This window comes from Apteryx mantelli, chromosome 14 (assembly GCF_036417845.1).
Source record: "Apteryx mantelli isolate bAptMan1 chromosome 14, bAptMan1.hap1, whole genome shotgun sequence".
Taxonomy (NCBI): domain Eukaryota; kingdom Metazoa; phylum Chordata; class Aves; order Apterygiformes; family Apterygidae; genus Apteryx; species Apteryx mantelli.
Window position 1 is genome coordinate 11,182,052 of NC_089991.1, and position 20,789 is coordinate 11,202,840.

A 20,789-nucleotide genomic window follows, 5' to 3' on the forward strand; every position below is an offset into this window, starting at 1 on the left:
CAACTGGAAGAGCTCAGTCACGCGCAGCATGCCGATGGCTGGCTTGAGCGCTCAGGCCCTATGCCGAGGTTGGAGGTGGAGTTTAGGCCAGGTAAAGTGGCTTTTTTTGTTTGGTTGGAATAGGTGCTGAGCAGCACTGAGGTTTTATTGTCTCCTGCCGACTTGTGGGTTATGCTGTCATTTGAAATATTTTGCTGCATAGTCTGAGAGTCAGACCGTGCCTTGGGAATGGGGCTGAGGCGGGAGGAAGAGAAGCCCCAGCTTTAGGACAGCTGTTTGGTGGCAAGAGAAGAGCAGTTTCCCTGGCTCCGCTGCCGCCGGGACGCCCAGGAGGGGCTCCAACACCAGCATAAGCCGCATGATGCAGCAGAAGGAGCAGAAAGCCCGGCCAAACGAGGTTATCCAAGAGATTTAGGAGGGGTTTTGTGCTCTTCCCTCCCCACGCACACGCAATGAATGGAGCAAAGCAGATGGCAGCAAGCATTGCTAAGCGAGGAGGCAGGGGGCATGTTTTCTGTTTGCATTGCTGTGTTTCTTATGAGACTGAAAACAAAGCCTAGAAGTAGGAAAAAAATGTCTCTGTAGGTGTGAAAGGGAAAATACCACAGTCGACACAACACAAGCTTAGCTGTACGATGGGCTGAAGCAGAGCTGTTATACGAAGGGCTATTCACAACGCCCAATTTTAAAAACTGCAGATCTTGCCAGTAATGTGTATTACAATACCCTGACAGTGTGAATCAAATATTTAAAAACTACTTACACACTGCTTTTTATTCTGAAGTGACTGCAAAAGAACAGCCAAGCTCTATCTGTTGGCCACATTCCTTGCTTTCTCTCTATTAAATGAGGGCATATAATTTTCCTCAAGGAGACATTCGGCTTTGGGGCTGTTTAGGTCTGAGCCTTCATCACTAAATTCAAGAGGATTTTTCCATTCAATTTAAGGACAGATGAAACAAGGTCACAGCACCAGAGAGAAACACTGTTAAAAACATACGCTTGTCATCACTGATTTTGGACACTGGTCGTAAAAACAATCACTGATTTAACAACTGAACTTCAGCAGCAGCAACTTGTCCATGGTAGACTTAGATGACAAATACAAAAACCCAGTTGCACATACAATTTTAAAAAGTTGAAGTCGATACAGAGTTTGAAATCGACTCATTTGGTCTTGCTGATTCTTTTCTGCCTTTAAAATTCTTTCTTTATTTGGTTTGTCTTTTCTATTTGCTATTTAGGAATAAAAGCTAACTTAAATTGCTAACTTAAAGGGGGAGAAAGGAAAGAAAGTAAAAATTGGGAAGTACATTTTAAAAACTGAAAGGCAAAAATCTAGGAAGAAACTGAATTTTTGACAATTTTTTCCAGGGACTCAATTTTGAAAGATAAAATCCTGTTTTTACCACAGCTTCCTGGGCTTTCAGAAATGGTTACAGATACAGTTGCTACTACGTACCGCACTTAGCGTTGCTGGACATTCAGCTGTAGAGAGTTGTGCCTCATACGCCGTTTTGGTGGCATCCCCAGCAACACACTTCTAGACCAGGGTTAACTCATAATTTATTTCATTGTAATTTGCTGGAAATTCCAAATTCAGACCAAGAACTGCAGCTGGAGTTCAGCTAACAGATGCTTTTTTTTTTTTTTTTTTTTTTTAAGGGCAAACAGTCCAAAATCCAGAGAGCAAAAGACTGTACGTGTCCAGAGAGCAGAACTGAGCGAACTTATTTGAAGCCTGGTAACCTGTGCCCTCAACAAACCAAGTATCCCTAACGCCTGCATTTTGGCAATGTCACAGCTGCGACGACTGGACTTGTACTCTGCATTCGAAGGCATGCACAAGTTTTCAGCTGGATTGAATTCTTGCTATTCGTTGAGAGAATAAGCCTCAATCAACCCTCTCCTTTACTGACAAAACCCAGGGTGAACAAATCCGTATTTAAAACGCGGTTCCCGCAGAATTCCCTCGTGAGCGTTTGCCAACGACCCTCCACGAAGGCTCGCGGCGCTCAGACAGGACCACAGCACCGCAACGCTGCTGCGTGGGCGAGACCTGTCACAGGCAAAGAAGTTCAACAAAGCTGTAAACAAGAAAGTAACCCAACCTCTAGCAAAGGGGAGATTCATTTTTGTTGGCAGCTTTTTTTTCTGACAGCAACCTGCGGAGATTCTGATGGCCTCTTCTGGAGCATTTTTGGCCTGAACATACCAAGGGATTTGATGCTGCAGAATGGCTCGCTATGATGGTCCGGTCGGGCAACTCTGGCAGACCAGTGTCGGTTTGAGCTTCGATTCATATTTGCCATGCTCAGAGAAAAAAGAATAACACCTCTTTCCTTCTTAACAATCATTATTTTATTAATATATTTTACAAGATTGCAATTGAAATCATTTAAATACAAATTTTTTTTTATACAGAAAGTGTAATAAAGTTAAAATAGTTCCTTGTGTAATTCATAGCATTATTGCAATGCTTACAAAATTTTGCATAGAGTGTGCAAGGATTGATGTTATTTGATACAAAAAAAAGCTGTATATTTTCCCACACAACCACACACATACATAAATTAAAAAGAAAAAAAAAAAAAAAAAAAGCCAAACCAATCTGAATTTCTTAATGAGAACTGTGATAGGACTTCAGCTTCATTTTGTCCTCTTTACACTATCAAGGTCATTGGTGGTTATCAGAGTAGAGGTCAGACAAGGTATATTATCATCACGGATGAAAACTGCTATAGCATATGGGTCATGCCTTTTAGGCTACAGTTGTAGATGAACGGGGTTTTGCTTCAAGTCTCTCAGAAAGTTGTTTCGCAGTTGGTTTTACCTACACGGAGCATTTATTGGGTTAGCATCAACAATTCTATTGGCATTCGAGCACCACCACTCTCACAAGGCAAAGAATTAAAATAAGCTCTGGGCAAAAAAAACCTAAAAAAAACAAAAAAAAGGAGCTGAGACAGATCCAGCAGGTTAGCCCCAGCCCTGCTCCCAAACTACCGCACAGCTCAGCTCCAGCTCCAGCTCCAGCTCAGGGAAAGCTCTCATCCAGAAAGAAATCCACGTGTGAACACTATCAGCCATGCCCTCCTTCAGCAAATGCAGTGCACGGTAATTGCTCAGATCTGCTCCTTAGGAGGCTTCTGGCGTGCTCTGACTTTGCTGAGCAAGGGCAGGATTTGTTAACCCTTCCTTCTGCGCTCTCTCCGATAACCCGCAAAAGGGCACGAGGAAGCAAATCCCTCCGCCAGCGCCTCGCTGCCAGCGGCGCGGCCCCGATCTAGCGCCGCGGGAGAGCAGCAGAGCCCAGTCCCGGCCGGCGAGCCCTTCCGCTCCGCCTGCGCCGGCCCCAGCCGAGCTCTGCCTCCAGCGCCCCGCTGGGGGGTGGCAAGGCGGAGGGCTGCACGAACGTGCCTCGGCTGTCGGGCAGCAGCCCGAGCTGGCAGCTACGCGGAGACGTGCCACCGCTCTTTGCCCGGGCCCCTTTCCTTAGGGCAAGCCCAGAGGCACGAGAAGTCCCGTTCCCGTGCCGCCCTAAGGAGAGCCCAGGCTGGGATTTCTACAGGGCAGCCAGACTCCTCCTTCCAGTTGCACGAACGGCTCAAAGCCTTCCGGGCCAAAGCCTCGGCCAGGGCAGGCTGCCAGCGAGCAAACGGAGCCAAATCCTCATTTACGCTTGCACCAGCTACCAAGTCAATCGCCATGCCGCGAGAGGCCCTGGAGCACTGCTCCAGCCTAGTCCCTCAACGCAGCATCACTCCTCGCTCCTGGTCCTAGCTCAGAGGGCCTGTCCACGAGATGGAGACCAAGGAGAACGGGCAAAGCCACCCACCGACCTCCCCACCTCGCAGCCTTCCCGTGCGGAGGTAAAGCGCTCGGGACGCCCTCCCGGGGGCACCGCTTGGCTCCATGCGGGTATTGCTGCGACGGAAGCACAGCTGGCTCCAAGAGCTGCTCCCTTGCACCTTCTGGCATTGCTACTGCTGCTCGCGAGGTGTTCAGAGGCTTGTTAGGACAGCGACCAGTAATTATCACCATTATTTATACCGCTTAGACTGCATGTACATGTAATCTGTCAAATCATTAATACTGCCAAAGTGTTTTATTATCCGTTACATCACTAGCATTGATATCAAGAGCTGTTAGCTGCATAAACCCAGAGGAGGACCCAGAAGAAGACATAATTGGCATGCTCTTTCTTAGTGAAAGATGCTAACTCCTTCTTCTATCGGCAGCTATCCTGTAAGAAAGCTAGTTACAGCGTCGGTGGAGGTGGTGTTTGTAGCTAACTAAGCGTGGGAGGAACTCCAACAGCAACATTTTTTCAACTATAATCCAGCCTTTGATAAAAATAGAACCGCCCACAAATAATTATTCTTTTGCTCTCCAGTGTGAGCCTGCTTCAAGCTGTTTCAAGGACTCCGTTATGAGGAAATCTTTAAAAGACCAAAGAAACTGCATTGCTTTAGAAAGTGATAATGCATTTAGCAGTAGCAGGCTTCAGAAAGCTTTATCTCTTATCAGCAGTTAAGCCTTTTGAATGGGGCAAAAATGTGAGAGTACAATGCAATTTTAAATTCCTGTTACATGCAAAGATGCACACGACCTATGCTTTGCAATGGGCCTATTCCTATAATGGCAAATGTGTTAGAAATGGTGAGACTTTCCATTTGGGAAGAAGCTGATGAAAGGCTCCAAAGTGTCTTTTTTATCTTAGAAAAAAAAAGACTCTTTTTTCTAAGGCTGCATGTCTTTATCTTAAGCTTTTAGCAGGGCACACCGCAAATGTAACACTTCTGCACAAATCTCTCCCTCTTCTGCCTTCTCTTTTATGGCAGAAAAATTAAACAAATTAAATGCAAGACAAGCATAGATTTATGTATAGTTTCATAATGGACATAGCCTTCCCATTCTTAATACTGATTAAAAACTATCAAATAACTCACCCTATCCGCGGTGACCAGTTGCCCCAAAGGAGCCCCCGCTTCCTCTGACCAGGCAGCGCACCGCTCCTGACCTAGCAGCGGGCTTGGGACAGACACGCACAGCCACCGCAGCACTTTGGGCTGTAATAAGGTGAGACATTTCCTCAGAGTGACAATAGTGATGATAGCTTTCCAGCAGGAATTACACTTGTAGTAAATTAAGTTTTAAGCGACTTGCATCTCTAGTTTAAAGTGACTTGGATAGGAAACCTCAGTGGTATGCAATGATTGCACTATCATCTTCTTCACTTTAGATAAAAATCCTGCAGCTTTAAATATCCATCTTTTCCTGTATAAAGAAAGTGTGTCACTGTTCACAAGGGCACAATACAATTCAAGTGGCAGGACAAGAAAATCTTAAATGATAAAGCCTCAGGGCTGTATGTGCATAAAAACTATTTGCATCTCAACCTCAGCAGCTTTAAAAGCTTTCTAAATGCAAGCTATTCACTGTAATTTCTATCCAAGCCCCAAGCCACTGTGGTTGTTGTGGATGGAAGCAACACCCCAGCAATCTTAAAAAACAGCCCAAGCTGTAAGTGGTTTCAGTGACAATAACTTCACCATGAACCATGCAAGATCAAACACAGTTGCTACCTTATTTAGTAAAATGGCCAATATTAATTTAAAATGTAATAATGTAAGCAAAGATGTCTGTTCCATTACTGTGATTAGAGTGATATTTGTTACCTTTTCTTCTCTTTCCCTTCTACCTGCCTTATTTAATTCACTCCACTCTTGCTTGAATAATCCATTCATCGGTGCCACATCAGTGTTTAACCCTGCTCCAATCACAGCCGTAGACTTGGCTACATCAGCTGTGAAACCACTGCAACGTCTGTGCAGAAGGCCTAATTTCTACTTAAGTGCCACTGCCCCATGCTTGCTACTCGTTGGTTTTGGTCTTCAGAGGCATGAGAGAATGAGAAACACCAGGATCAGAGATTTGGGGGGTACAGACCACCTGAATGGCTACTAAAATATTACACAGCAGTTTTAGAATTGATGAAAAAGGTTAAAATGGGGAAAACTTAAGTGTTACTGTGATTGCACGCCTCTACAACAATGACAATGAGGATAAAAAAGCTGCTGTTTTCACATTTGAAAAGTACTGATCTGCTGATTGCTAGTGCTTCACAGAAATGCTCCCTACATTTGCTCAGGTGCATTCTGCATGATGACATTTTGAAATTTAAAATATCAGCCATAAAAATAAAAGAGCAGAGCCTCTAACTTTTTTGTTTTCACTGTATGTACTTTAAAAATGAAACGACACAGTTATGTTTCTATATGAGCAGAGTAATTATGAATTCTTAAGACTAAAGATTCAGATGGCCTTATTACAGTAGCCCCTCTGGTCTTTCTAGTGTGGCCACTGAAACGGAGCCTGAGTGCACCATGCCTCTCCTCGATAAATCCACCACAGTCCCATTAATACTGCCAGAGTTCCTCATCTGCTACTGCCTGAATGCAGTTAAGTGAACAGCCAATAATACTTACTCGGTTTATTTATACTTTCAGCCTAGGACAGCATCTTTTAAAATTCTTATACCGTACCATATGTCTTCATCTTTCAAATTTCAGATATCCCTGCCTTCTGTATGCATTTAAGTAATTTCACATTATTTTCTTTTCTCCTCATTAACAAAATTAGAATCTTCCTGTTGCTTTGTTCTCTCAAATGCAGCCATGCAGTAAACCTGTATTCTTCCTGCCCAGGTCCAAAAAACACCGTTAAAGTTAGTGCCTTTCAGGGGTGAGGGCAACTAGGGAAGGGATGAATTTCTGTAAGTCTTTGGTCTCTGCCTCACTCTTCTTTGCAATGTGAAACTTAAAGCCATAACAGTAAATATATATATACACATATGAAGGAAATTGGCTTTTTTTGTAAACAAGTGTATGTGAACATGTGTATGTATATATATGCGTGTGTGTGTGTGTGTGTGTGTGCATTTATGACAACAAAAGCTAATTTCCTTTAAGAACACCTGTCACTCCAAACTAGATATGACACTAACTGACTTGACATCTCCACAAATTCCATAGGAATCTTTCTTTAACCTGGGAGCAATTTCTAAGGAGCGTTTTCTTGATTTAGATATCATTCTGTTGCTATACCATATACTACAGATCGTATTTTTAGGCTTATGTCTCAAACTTTTTTCTTTTCATATATTGTGGTATTTGTGATTAAAGAAGCAAAAAAAAAAAAACCCTTTTCAAAAGGGTTTGACAGCACAACTGAGCAAAAAAAAATATAAACCACTCTTGCACATGTTTAGTTTTCCAACAGTGTATACCTAGGAGAGGCCTTACACGTATTTTCATAGTTGCTGGCTTCCCCTTTGGACGACACTTCCTTGTTAGCGTTTTCTTTGTGCTGTCAAGCTAACCATTCCACTGACTGCTGGGAAACATATACTTCAAAAAAGTATGCAAAGCAAAAACCAACTAAAGAAACTTGGAGAACGGATACAGCTGTATAATCAGTATTAGGATCTCTGCTTTTGCTAATGACAAAGTCTTTTTGCTTAAAAAACAAAACAAAACAAAACACAACACCCTAACTTACTTATTACAGCAGAAGGGTCATACATTACACATGGATAAGGTACCTGGTGTACAGGTAAGCACTGCCAGCCTTTTTTGACTGCTTTCTAAAGTGTGGTATTTAAAGCAAACTTAACAAGGTCCCAAAGCCCTATAAAATTAAGAGTTAAAATACATAAAAGCATTTAACTGCAGTATTCACGGTTGCCTAAGGTATATTGACATTAGTATCACGGTCGCTTGATTAGCATTTCAATGTGTTTTTAATGCACATAGCTGCAATGCAGAATCACACACAGTGCAGAGTCAGGGTTCAGCCCCACAGCCACTGAAATAAGTGGCAGTGTTTCCATTAGCGTCAGTGCCCTGAATTTTCACCTGTAAAGATCCTGTCCTAGCTCAGGCAGCGAAGCTGTTGACACCTCTTCCATTGATTTCAGTAGAAGCAAATTCACCATCCACCTCAGCCTTGCCTTCGCATTGGGAGGTAAAAACTAAATTCCTATCCAAGATAAACGCCTTCTCCCTTACTAGCAAACGCTGAACTAAATTACAGGACCGTTTCATAAAGAAATACGCAAACCTTTGTGCATTTTTGGTATTTTAACCGTACTAGGGAGAGCATATGTATGAAATTCCAGTCAGGAATGCTCTAATTTGAAAGGACTCAGGGAAAACCAACTCATACAGGTACAGCAATTATGAGTAATGAATAGGCAACCTAAACTTAACAAAGGTCACATCATACTGGCTGATCAGCAAGAGCAGCCCTGCACAGAAATCTCCTTTATTAAATGACTGCTGATCGGGCTGCTGACAAGGCAGGAGGGAGAGGGAGCCTCATGCATTTACCTTTCCCCAGGTGAATTACCATCTCCACAGTGGCCCTCATACAACAAGCTATGAAGCATGAGATAGCTGGATATATTTGCATGCTACTTTTTAAACAAAATGCCTTTTTTTCCTTGGGACCTCAGACAGTCCTGTTTGCTCTGGTTAGTCACTTGCTGAATAGCAGGGGATTAATCCTGTAGCTAACCCAAGAGCATGCGGTATCATGTAAACCATGGCCTTAGAAGTGGGGCTCAAATGATTTACAAGTCTCCATATGGGTTCAATCTCTGTAACACAGACCCTTGTCTTTCAATACAGCAGATTATTTTATGTTTTTTAAGATGGAAACAGAATTGTAAAATATATTGAAGTAACTGCAATTCCTTTATGTAGATATTAAGGTACCCTTTTATTCACCTCAGCGGATCTTTCTGCAAAAATTAGTCTTTTATAGTGGTGGCAGAGACGCATAAGGCTCTTCCCTTACAGCTCTCCCATTGAAATCCACAAAAAACCTGGTATATGGCCGAACACCCTTAAGCAGCTTCATGGCCTTCATGAAATAAGAAGGTGATAATCTCATCCAAGAGCCCAGCTGACAAGACTGGCCACTGAAAAGGCAGTTGCTGGAACAGAAATCCTCAGCAGAGCAGCCAGAGGGTGAGGGGATGGAGACTGAGCCGCCCTGTCTGTCGGGGTGCAACACGAGACTGCGGGAGCACTGTCCTTCCCGAGGCAGTTCGTGTGCTCAAATCAGCGTTTCCCACTAGCATCAAAACTCTCAGAGAAGGGAAGGCTAATGCAACCGCTCCTCTGCACCGGGGACTCTTTCTGCAGCCTGTTTCTTCCCAACGGCTCACATGCTTCTGCACGTGGGATTTGTTTATGAATTGGGCCATGCTTGCTATAAGGTTTGTGATCAACATAAAATGACACAGGGGAAAAACTCTACAGGAAATGTAGGACTATGAATGGGACTTCAGTCGTGGTCCCAGAGGTAACGTACACAGTATTTTGCTATATTTAACATGGTAAAAAACATCTGTATCACACTAGGTGCTCCTTCAGTCTTAATTCATTTCATTAATATCTGTTTTATGTTGCACAACCACTTCCCAAGACACCTGGTGACAAGACCCTCCTGTCCCTCCCCCCAAATAAACTAGTTTTAATAACAAGATAAATACGATGTGCTTCTCCTTGCTGAGTGCATTGACTTAAGGCATAGGCACAATTCCCCTCTTTGAACAGAGATGGTATAGTCCTGTGTCCCAATACAATTGTTACCCTGGGTGACCCTTTGCATTCAAACATTGACTCAAGACATAACAATTACAGGAATCATTAATTAACAGACAGTTTGAATTTGTTAATTAATCTGACAGCATTACTGAAATAAATGTAGTTCATCCAATCCTTTTTCAGGTATGAATTTTACAGGATTGTTGCTTTGTTACAGAGCAACACCTAACCCAAAGTCCACAAAAGTCAATGGAAAACTTTCCACTGAGTCCAGCCAGCTTTGGATTAGGTCAGAATTGTTCATTTAAAAAAAAAACCACCACCACCAACAAAAAACCCTGGTACTCTCCAGACCACAAGAAAATACAAGGAAATATGTAAAAAAGAAACTGGCTAAATTTTTTCAAATATTTCTCTGTTGGCTATGTTTTATCTTGAAAATTGCTTAAAGAATGCCAGCTTTTCTTAGATATCATTAGGATGGGCACAGATCTGTCATATTTGCACATGAGGTGATATTTTCAAAAGCATCTCAGTGACTTAGAAACCTTGCTGCCCTCATGAGATTTACTGGGACTTAGACATTTTTGAGATAATTATCACATTAGTTTTTCAAGGATTTTTACATGCAATTATGGGTCAGAATTCAATGATACGGGCTCTTCTCATTACTTTTCAAAACCTGAAGAGAGGAAATAATATTACCAGATCAGAGATCTCATGTTTTATCCTGCCCATAAGTGACTCCTATGCTTAAATATAGAAAAAAGCATCCATGAAAAGATTCAACCACAGAGCTTTTGGGGCTAATGTTCTAGAGGAACCAGCATCCAAAGCTCTTGCTTTCCAGTAATCTTTGTCACAATCTTTATAAATTCTAAAAAAAAACAAAAAAACAAAAAAACCCAAAAAACACCCTGTTTCATTGTCAGCGTCTCTGATATTTGCAACATATATAAAATGTTTTCTTAACGTGGAGATGTCTTTAGGTTAGTGTTCCAGTTGATGCTGGATAAGAGCATAACATCTTCAGAGATCTTCAATGTAAGATTCAGAGAAGTTAACTAAGTTGGCTTTGATTTAATTTTTCTCCCAGTGACAGTGACCTTCACATGTTTGTTAACTCCCCTTGGTTTGTTAAACTCCTACTTGGGAAGTGGAAAGGGCTCCCTTAAGAGACCATCAAATACCAGTCCTTCACAGACTGACTGTGTCCCATCTGAATAGCCCAAGACATCCTTTGCCATGCACAGGCTAATCTAGACCCCTTTCAGATAACACATTTTCTCCAGCGAGAAGATCTGAACACTTCTCCTGGCCAAGAGCTGGGAAGAACAAGGGAATGAAATTCATTTTTCCCAGCAGGGAGCCCTACTCTAGTGAAAATTAGGGAGTTTAATCTAACCTCAGGTATCTTGGATCAGTCTAGGCCATCAGTACAGCATGTCTGGCTATTTTGTTTTTCCTCAAGTCACTGATTTAATGGTGCAAAAGTAATCAGAGACGCTACTCTCCCCTTTGCACGTTGCTAGGTCTATACTGGTTCCATGGTCTTGATGAGCCAGCAATCTCATTGCTCTGAGAACATGCTCAATAGCGAGGGGTGATCGTCAGAATATCTTAATACAGAAGGGTCCAGGGGAGCATCAAGTCCAATTTGGCAGATTGTATCAGTAAATTTTGGTGTGGGAAAGAAAAATGCTACACAAATGTAACAGGGTCACCCTGGGATTCCTTGTACTGAAACATCATTTTACACAGAGGATATATATATATATTTTATATATATATTTTTATATATATATTCACACACACACGCGCGCACACAAAAAAAGTCTTTGATAGGCTTTCTGTGTTCTAGTAAAAATAGTTGGCAGCTGCAATCTGTGAGACCAGAATTGGCTTTTGTGCTGCCTGCGATGCCCCTCTGCAAATTGTCTCTCAAAGGCAGACGCTTGTATTTATCTGGCAGGTCGAGCTAGTGCCTGCCTGAGACAGAAATAACCTCCCATTGGGACACACACAGAGCTCGTAGATTTTTTGCCTGGACCCTGCAGAAGAGGAAGATCCTTGAGGCAAGTTAGGTAGTTTGATTTTTGCAGAATTCAACGTTATCTGAAGTTGGAAGGGGAGAGAGAGAAAGAGAAAGAGCACATTAGTGGAGAGATGTTATTCTTGACCTTGTGTTTAAAGAAACTTCTTTTGGAAAACTGAAGTGCTAGAAACTGAACTGAGCAAGCAAGTGTATCAAGTGTGGATGAAGGGGAAAATCTGATGTAAATCTGGGTGAGCATATTACCTGCCTTTACCATGAGCCTCCCAAGACCTCTGTTTTTTATCTGCTAATCTACCCCTTGCATTTTCTTGGATGATAGCTTCCTGAGGCACCTCGGTGTCTGGATTAACTTTCCTCACACAGCGTCCAGCAGCATGCCATAAGTACCCCCACTGCTCGTGGGGAAGTGCGTACAGTTCACATCCACGCAACAACCATTCCCCTCTTCCACTGGCACTTCTGGCACTGGGATCCCATCTACGTTTAGACTTGCAGGCTCACAGCACTGACTGTGGAGAGAACTTTTACGAATGTTAGGAATAACTGCAATGCTGTAACAGGCCAGGCCATTGTCTGAATTTCCCCTTACAGAGCAGAATGCTAAAATGAATGCGTGGCAGCTCTTAGACACATGGCAGCTACAGGAAAGTGCTCTAATGTTACAGAGAACAGCACAGTAAGATAACCTGCAGAACAGAATATTATAGGGTGACTGACAGTATTTCCTCATATCCTGCAACTACAGTAAGAGTCTCCACTTCAGTTTTAGTATCCAAACATCTAATCTCCTCAAAGAGAAAGGTCAATATATGCATTTTAAAAGCAAATTAGTGTTAAAAACATTAAGGCAATTGCTTGCAGTAGTGAAATGCCCTGGATTTCAACTGTAGTCTGTCACCCATTTTTTTTTTCTCCCTAATCTGTTTGGAATATTTTAAAATAAAAACCTGTAGCAATAAAGGGAATTGCAATAAAACTCCTACTTTATGTATCACACCTGATATAAAGATGTGAAATCATTAGGAAATCTTGGGACCCTGCTGCTGGGAGGCTCATATTCAACACAAGTTCCTTCTGCCAAGGCTCTCGCTGGGTTCCCCAGTGTGTTTCTTAGCCACATCCTTCAGTGTCTTCCATCGTTGTAGAAGGAGGAGGGGATAAGAACTGTGTGCACATGTATTTTTGAGACACCAGAAGAGATTTAACTCAAAATCTACTTTACTTTCGTTCTGTGATATAGTTTTTAGTTATTCTCTCTTCCCCTTTGGAAGTTTCCCCAGTGCAACGACCTATGTTTCCCTATGCTTCTTTCCAGAATGAAAACATCAGCTACAAAAGCTTTCAGATCAATACAGGTGAGTGAAGCTCTTATAGAAAAATGTATGATATAAGATTTAATTATGTTGGCAAAGTAAATCTGGTTTTAAAGTGACAAGGAAACAGAAAATTCAGGAGTACTGTGTATTTTGCAACTGCATAAATCTGCTTGAACAGCAGATGCTATTATCCAAGCACTTTAAAAATAACGAATCAGCCTTCTCCACAGAAAAAGTTGTGTTTGCATATGATATGTGCAATCACTGCTAGCAGAAACTAAGCTATGAAGGCCTGCTTCACCATTGTTCTTAAACCAGCGTTTCATATGGAGCTCCTAAGTGAATCAAAAGGTTATAAATCTGCAGGCGTGTGGCTTGGTTTGTTTTTGCCATAGGGCTTTGCCTACCTCTCCATCTTTGGATTCCAGCCTGAGCTCTGTCCTGCATGTGGCTTTCAAGCTGCCAGCCTCGGCGTTGATCTCAATGCCTTTCGGAGCCTCCATCACCAATGCGCGTGTAGGCGACTCGAGTCTGTAACAGAAAACGGAATTACAGATCTTGGTGGCTTGAATAGTCATGCTTAATTTTAGATTGTCTTCTTGCACAGTCTGAGTGCCCACTGCAAGGCACCTTAGGCACCTACTGAATTTCTGATCCAAGACTGTTTTAGTCAATGGAAAGAATTAATGTATAATGGATAAAACACTTCACTAGTCCAATCTAATAGCATTGCACAGCAACTTTGCTATGCTGTAAATGCTGGAACAAGATGCAAAGTGCAATAAGCTTCCCCTATAATCAACTGGCCCATATACAAGTTCAGATTTCTAACTAAGCAATACCAGCTAGGGATATTACCAAAGCAGTACACCTACAGACAGAAAGTGCAAGCAATTTTCATCCTCAAACCACTGCATGAGCAGGAACAAATTAGTCCTCATGACACCCTATAATGGTATAGAAAGGTTTAATGACATCGAAGAAAATTGATGAGTAGAAAGATTAAGATCCAGTGTTTGCTGGCCTCCAATCCTATGTTCACATCACACTACTGACACCCAGGCCCTCCAAAGCAGGGCTTTGACCTCTCCTAAGGGTGGATAAGCCATACAGATATCTGACAACCCGAATACAGCACTGGCTAACACAGCTGATCCTTTTAGTTCAGGCACAATCAAGGTTAATGCTTTAAGATCTCAATGTGCAAGGTTCAGTCTTTGTTGCTGATTATCCATTCACGAGTCTCATATTAGATTTGTCTCTTCTTCATTATAAAGTCTCAGAATGTGAATCTCAAGTTTTTTATAATAAAGTTCTCAGGATTGTCTTCCTAGTTGATTCACCACAATTTGTTTACTGTACCATTGCAGAATCTAGACTATGATCTCACCAGAAAGGACCGGGTAGGAGAACTTTAATGGAAAATCCTCTGCTTTGCAGGAATGGTTTGGGCAGACAGCAGTGAGCATATAGACAAAACTAAAGCACAAGGGCAGCACACGACTACCAAGCATGCTTGGGTGTCTTTTTGGATTTGCTTGTGTTACTGCAGTGGCACTTCAGCTGTTTCTCTGCTCTTTATATATATTTATTTGTGCAAGTAAGTGTATTCTTAAATAGACTCCTGCTGGTACTGAGACAACATTATGGGGGAACTGAGGGAATTCAGCTGTATTTATTGTAGCCAGCAGTTCAATAAAGCAGAGGCACAGTTCCTTCTATGTAGCACTTTTCAAGTTATGACTTTGCCTCTTGTTGGTGTCTTCATATCAGTGGTTTTCAAACACATTTCCCTCAACACCCCAAACTCATCTGCAATTTGCTGGCTGACCCAACTAAATCTAATCCTTAGGGAGGAACTAAGGCATATGCAGTACAAGCAGTGAGCAGGGTCTTATGGTTAGCAGCATCTCCACAGTCTTTCTGAGCTGCTTTTTGATTGTTCTCCACAGGGAGGCACATCCTACGGACACCTTCTTCTGGTCCCTCAAATATTATCACCCTTTGGCTGCTTCCTGTATGAGGAACCTAAGGTTAAGACTGCTGCTACTCACTATTTTTTTTTTCCTGATTGAATTATAGATTGCATGAAGAAGAAGTCTGCTAAGAATGACTGACATTAAACAGTGCTACTTGGGGTATGATTCCCGCTGACCTTCCAGTCGCAATGACTGCCTTACCAACATCTGTTAGAATTTCCTTATGGTAAAAATAGTCACTGCGTGTGATCTTAGGGCTCTGACAAATGCACGCTGGTGGCTTTAATTACGGTGACTTGATGCACTGTCTGCCCTACCATGCCACAGGAGATTTCTGCCCAGGGACACAACACATTCTCATGCTTAGGGGTGCAGCTCACAAGCTGGACTAAGGATCCTCTGCTTGCACTAATCCCCCAAGGATCTGCACTGTAATGGCTGAGACACAGGCACACGTTCCCATCTACGATCTCTGCTTCAGAGGTAGGATCCTCTGGGGGGAAAAAAAAAAAACAAAAAAAACAGACAGCAGGAGCCAGTAATGTCTTCAGTCACTACAGCTAAATTCACCAGAGGATGTGCCAGAACTCCAAGACAACTGAGCTAATCTGCAGATAAAATAATCCCTGAGAACTATGGCCAGGTGACTCTTCAGCTTTCCCACGTCTTAGTGAATCTTCCATTTCTTTGATGTCGTGGCTGTCTTAATACATTTGTTATCTGTTAATCTTGTAGCTCTTCTGCCCACTGAGAAATAAATCCTTTAAGTGCAAAACAGCATTCAGACACCACCATGCAAACGCACTTATCTGCAGCAGCACTCAATCCCTGTCCTTTAGAGGAGCAGCTTCCCACTCCCACAACAGGGCTTTAGAGGTGAGCATGGAGAATAAGGAAAACAGAGAATCTTTTCCTGAAGCAGGTGTATCAGAAGAGGACTTTCTACTTGTATACTTTCCCCTGTGCACACAGATCGCTGCAACATTAAAATGAGTTAAATTCATCCTATGAACAAGCTAACGAGTAGCTGGGAGTCTATTAGATAACATTTTCCCCAAAGTTTTAGTCTCTGTTCATACCTACAAAGTGACTGAGTTGTTCTCCCTCCTCCTCCCAGCTGAAACCTACAAGGAGGACAATAGCATCTTAAAAATGCTGATGAAAATCCATGTGGTTTTAGACACATCCTAATCCCTACAGAGATTTCTGTCTCATGGAGACACAAATGTCCATCTTGAGCATCTCCTAGAAGTCGTAAGTGTAACATGGGACAGCCACACATGCCCAGGGTTTTGCTGCCACCCTGTAATCAAGCATGCTCCCTGCAGCAGCACATGCCTTTTTTTTATGTTAGATGAGCTGAACCCCCCCTCTGTCATTCCATATCACTAGCTCAGACAGCTGCAATTTTGCTGACATGCTGAATTAACCAAACACTATCCTTTTAATGTTAAAAATATCATTTTAAAGCCCAAAGTTTTTTTAGAACCTTAAAATTATGAAAATGACTGCAAGTGCCATAACAGCAAAGTGCAGCTTTTTCAGTGATGAGAAACTTGTGCTTAAAGCCTGTATGGTTTTGTAGTTATGTTCTGGGCTTGAAGCCTGATTCTTCTCTCTCTTACAGCTGTTTGATGTTGGTGTAACTCCATTTGTTCCTATGGGACTTTTGCGTAAGTGAGGACAAGAAAGGTCTTACTAAAATTTTCCTTGGCATTTGAGGAACATATGACTGCAAGAGATTTATTTTAATTTAATTATTTTTTGATTTCCTGAATGAATCCCTGAGACACCTGTCTAAAACCAGAAGCTGAGAAATCTATGCAAAGCCAGAGAAAGCAGTTGAGGAGTTTATGCTCTAGGGGGTTTGAGTAATGTTTACCAAATACTTTTTCATTTTAAGCAAGTGTTTAAGAGACACTCTGCTTTTAAACCTAATTCTGTCTTCCAGAGCAGAACCAATTTGGAGACTAATAATGAAAGAAAATGATTTAGCGATGAACAGATAATTTGTTCAAAATCAACATTTGTTTTCTAGTATGGTACTCTGGAGCTGTCAGTAGGATTCACATCTCCAAGCTAGGTGTAAGCCAGTATTTACAGCAGTGGGCTAGAAAGGTGGCTGCATGAATATAGATTGTTTCATTATTTGCTCCTGCTCTTGAATTTTCCATCCCAGCAATTGGCACATAAGCCCTTTTTATTGACCATGGGTGGTGCTTAATTTTGCTCCAGGATTTTGAGGACCTGATTCTGACCGCTCTTACAGAGCTGTGAAGGGAGGGCAATGTCACTGCTACCCATAGAGTTACACTGATTTTCAAATATTGTTGAAGAATTCAGGACCTAGATATGTTACTTCCTTCCACTGCCATAAAGTTGCTCCTGTCCCAGTAGCCTAGTAGGTGCCTGAAGAGATAGTCTTCTGGTCTGGGCAACACCCTGCAACATGGAAACCTTTGTTCAGTTCCCAGCTTTCTTACAGATCCCAGACTATCACATAAGCCAAAAATCTTAAAAGGAAAGAGACAAGCAGTGGGATTTTCAAAAGCACCAAAGTGCCCAGGATCCACTTAATATGACAGGTGTTATGTATTTTTGAAAATCCCATTGAGTACCTAAATGCCATAACAAATTTGACCCTTAAACTCACTTCTTAGTTCTGCAACAGAGATAATAGCACTTCCCAACTCCACAAGGAGGAGGAAAAGATAAATATATTAGCGGTTGTGAAGCGGTTACGTTCTGTAATAACTGAGGCCAGGTAAGTACCATAGCCAACGATAGATGTCTGGCAGAGGAATAAGCAATCTTTCCAAAGCTGCAATATTAAGCTCTTATCCTCATCAAAAATACTGCTAGTCCTGTTCCTCCCACCGAACACCCTTTGCCCACACAGCAATGTGCATGATGATGTACGTGGATGAAGTCTTTCTCCAGTTCACCCATGCTTAATGGACAGTGTTAAATGTGCCTCTTAAGCCCCTTTTACTCAAATCTGCTACTGAAGCATCTCTTATTTTAAAGTAAGGTGATGGCATGTGTGCAGCTTCCAGTGAGTCCCCCTCCTGCTATCACTGGAAAGTCTGTGCAGCCAAGAAACAATCAGAGAGCAAAATTTGCAGTACCATCCCTGCTTTGTTTTGAAGACTTCAGCAGTAATTTAAAGGAGGTCAGCATACCAGTTTGTACTGTGGTTCCAGTGAAATTCATTCTCTTGGAAAGACCATTACTTACCCCAATTTCTAGCTTTCATTTCCTTCATCATAAACGGTCAATTAATCACACCAGCAGCACAGATTATATTTCCTTCTTGTCCCTCTCCTCTCCTCACCCCCTCCAAAATAATAATAGCTTTCCTATTAGTATTATGAACAGCCTTCTGAATTTGGGGAGAAGAAAGGATGTTACAGACACTAAACTGGGGACTGCTGATGTGCTTTCAATAAAATGGACATTATTTCCTTAAAATAATAAAGTTCAACATCAATACTTCATGGTGAGGAAACACTGGCCTGGGTCTGGTGTTGACACCAGCAGCACTTGCAGCTCACTGACAACCAGCTGCAAGGGCCCACAGCAAGCGGAAGCGCTGCTCCCCAGGCAGCAGCTAGCATCAAAGACTGCAGGAGGGCTGCACGGCACAGGGGAGGGATGAGCCACCGCACGTGAAAGGGGTTAATGTGAGCTGGGAGCGAATCTTACAGGATACACACGGCAGCCTATTGCTGCCTTTTTTTTTTTTTTTCCCCCTGCAAGGAATGGCCCAAAACTCAGACTTTTTTTGTCCCCAGCACGGGATTTTTCTGCATGGGGCACGAACTTTGCTTGCAGTAAGGAAATGGAAAGAGTAGTTTACTCTCAGGAGCTCAGGAGCATATGATGCAGCGGTGTGGTAACATGAGCTAATTTAATTTCGCTTAGAAACCTCTGGACTGAGAATAGAGCATGTACTACTGCAGCTGTAGCCCATTATTTCTAATGACTCTAATTATTTCTTATGGTATCCATCTGACCAACCATAAGATTTCACATTGAGCATAAAATTAGCCAGTGTTACCACTGTGCCTGTTTACATCTCATACAATTGGTAAATTATGCTAGCAAGTAAACGTAGAGCTCTATCAATTTGCCCATAATGAACCAGTATCTCAGGTTGAAATTTGTTTTCAGTTTTTAACTCCCTTGTTTCAATGAAATCAATGGGATCACCCATTCGCAGTGACTTATACTCGTGACACCATTATTTCTGCATTATCTTACATATATCTGTATTTTCTTATAGAAGGAAACACAGTACTTGTCTCCCCTTTAATTGGAACGTGATTAGCTTTTACTGGATTACAAAGAAGCCACTGCTTAATTTCCATTTCTAAAAGGCTTTCTTGCTTTTTTTTTTAAATTGCCTTATATCTACTTGTAGCGGAACAGAAAAAGTTTGGGAGGAGGAACAAGGGGTTTGGTCTGGGATTCACCTGGTGAAAACCTCAACTGATGATAAGTTCAACCACAGTCTTGTAATCTCCCAAGCAGCAAAAGGCTCTGACCTGAGTCCTACCCTTCACCAGACTTCCTTCTTGTTCTTTTGTAGTGGAAGATACTGGCATTTTTAAACGATGTTTAGAATCACTGTGAACGAAAATATGGCAACTACAGTGAGCTTAATATAAAATAGGAAAACAGCAAAAAAGGAAGCTGACCTTAGTACACCACAGGGAAAGATTAACACCAAGAGGGAAAAATACACGTCTCTCTCTCATTCCTAATCAAGATAGCACAATTTTGACGTAATCTGACATTGTACATGGCACAGCACAAAAGCTGCAAGTACTCTGAAAGCTTACAGTAGATACCATGGCTAACAAGAAAATATGTATCATTGTTATTTATTGCCTAGCATTGACATAAATCTTGTTTTCAATTACATTTTAATGAAGTGCACCAATTACTGTTTGAATGGTGACATCTGATTACAGTCTCAATCAACAGAAATAAATCTTGCTTTTGAGAGGTTTCCAGGGCATTTTCTTCAAGAACATTAATTACGGAAGTAAACAAGGATATATTATTATCATTGCAGTCAATTGTAAATCCTGGCTACTGCTGTAAATACTCTTTAGTTTGAGAGTATGCATCACCATACAGTTTCCAGTGTTTATGCTGCAAATCTATTAAGTAACAATTTCTGTGCAGCCATATTCTGAAACACATTGTTATGGTCTGTGGTCTAAAGCCACATGTAACTCCTAATACGACCTCGAGGACAATGAATGAAAATTCTTTCAGCTATCATCCATGAATCTTGGTTAACTCCAAAGAAAAATCCAGTTAAATTTGTTAGTAGACCTGACAGTGGCAGAGGTCTAATGATGGTTTTTTTGGATATCACAGTTTTCTAATTGAACCAGAAAGAAGTGTAGTTCAAATGGCGAAGGGTGCAACAGCTTTGCTTCTCTGTATCTAGACAAAACAGGCACTAAAGAGATTTTATATCAAGTTGAGTCAAGAGAAGGAGACCAGGAATTGAGAAAATAATATGAATTTACCCTTGCGCTTAAAATTGTGCACAAGCCTAAATATTTCCCTGGATAGGGAGCCTGGTGAATTTATTGTCTGAATATGTGTGAAACGATGTATCCAAATAATATATCAAATCAGCTGCTTGCAGAAATGAGCCCTTCCACGGCTTATTGTTGGTGCACTGGTTCCACGTCATCTAATCTTGCTGGCGTTATTGCTACATTCTTCCACTGATCCTTCTTGCCGCTTGGACTCTGCAAGTGTCCCTGCTGGATGGAAGAACGGATGGCAGAGTGTGTGT

General features: G+C 41.9%; 1 protein-coding gene across 15 annotated transcripts in view; it reads right to left on the reverse strand.

The window, feature by feature from the left end:
- Nucleotides 1–2,338: 2,338 nt before the first annotated feature.
- The window catches only part of SGCD (sarcoglycan delta), a 400,728-nt gene continuing 382,277 nt past the window's right edge, over nt 2,339–20,789 (reverse strand). For 13 of the 15 annotated variants that reach the window (XM_013953712.2, XM_067304859.1, XM_067304855.1 and 10 more), the window contains 2 exons: nt 13,397–13,520; nt 11,430–11,732 (listed from right to left, as the gene is read on the reverse strand). In XM_013953712.2, coding sequence (XP_013809166.1) covers nt 11,559–11,732; nt 13,397–13,520 — 298 coding nt within the window. In that variant the 3' untranslated portion in view covers nt 11,430–11,558. Of the gene's footprint in view, nt 5,073–11,429; nt 11,733–13,396; nt 13,521–20,789 lie in introns of those variants that run through there. The other 2 variants (XM_067304856.1, XR_010885637.1) reach the window with 2 other exon arrangements.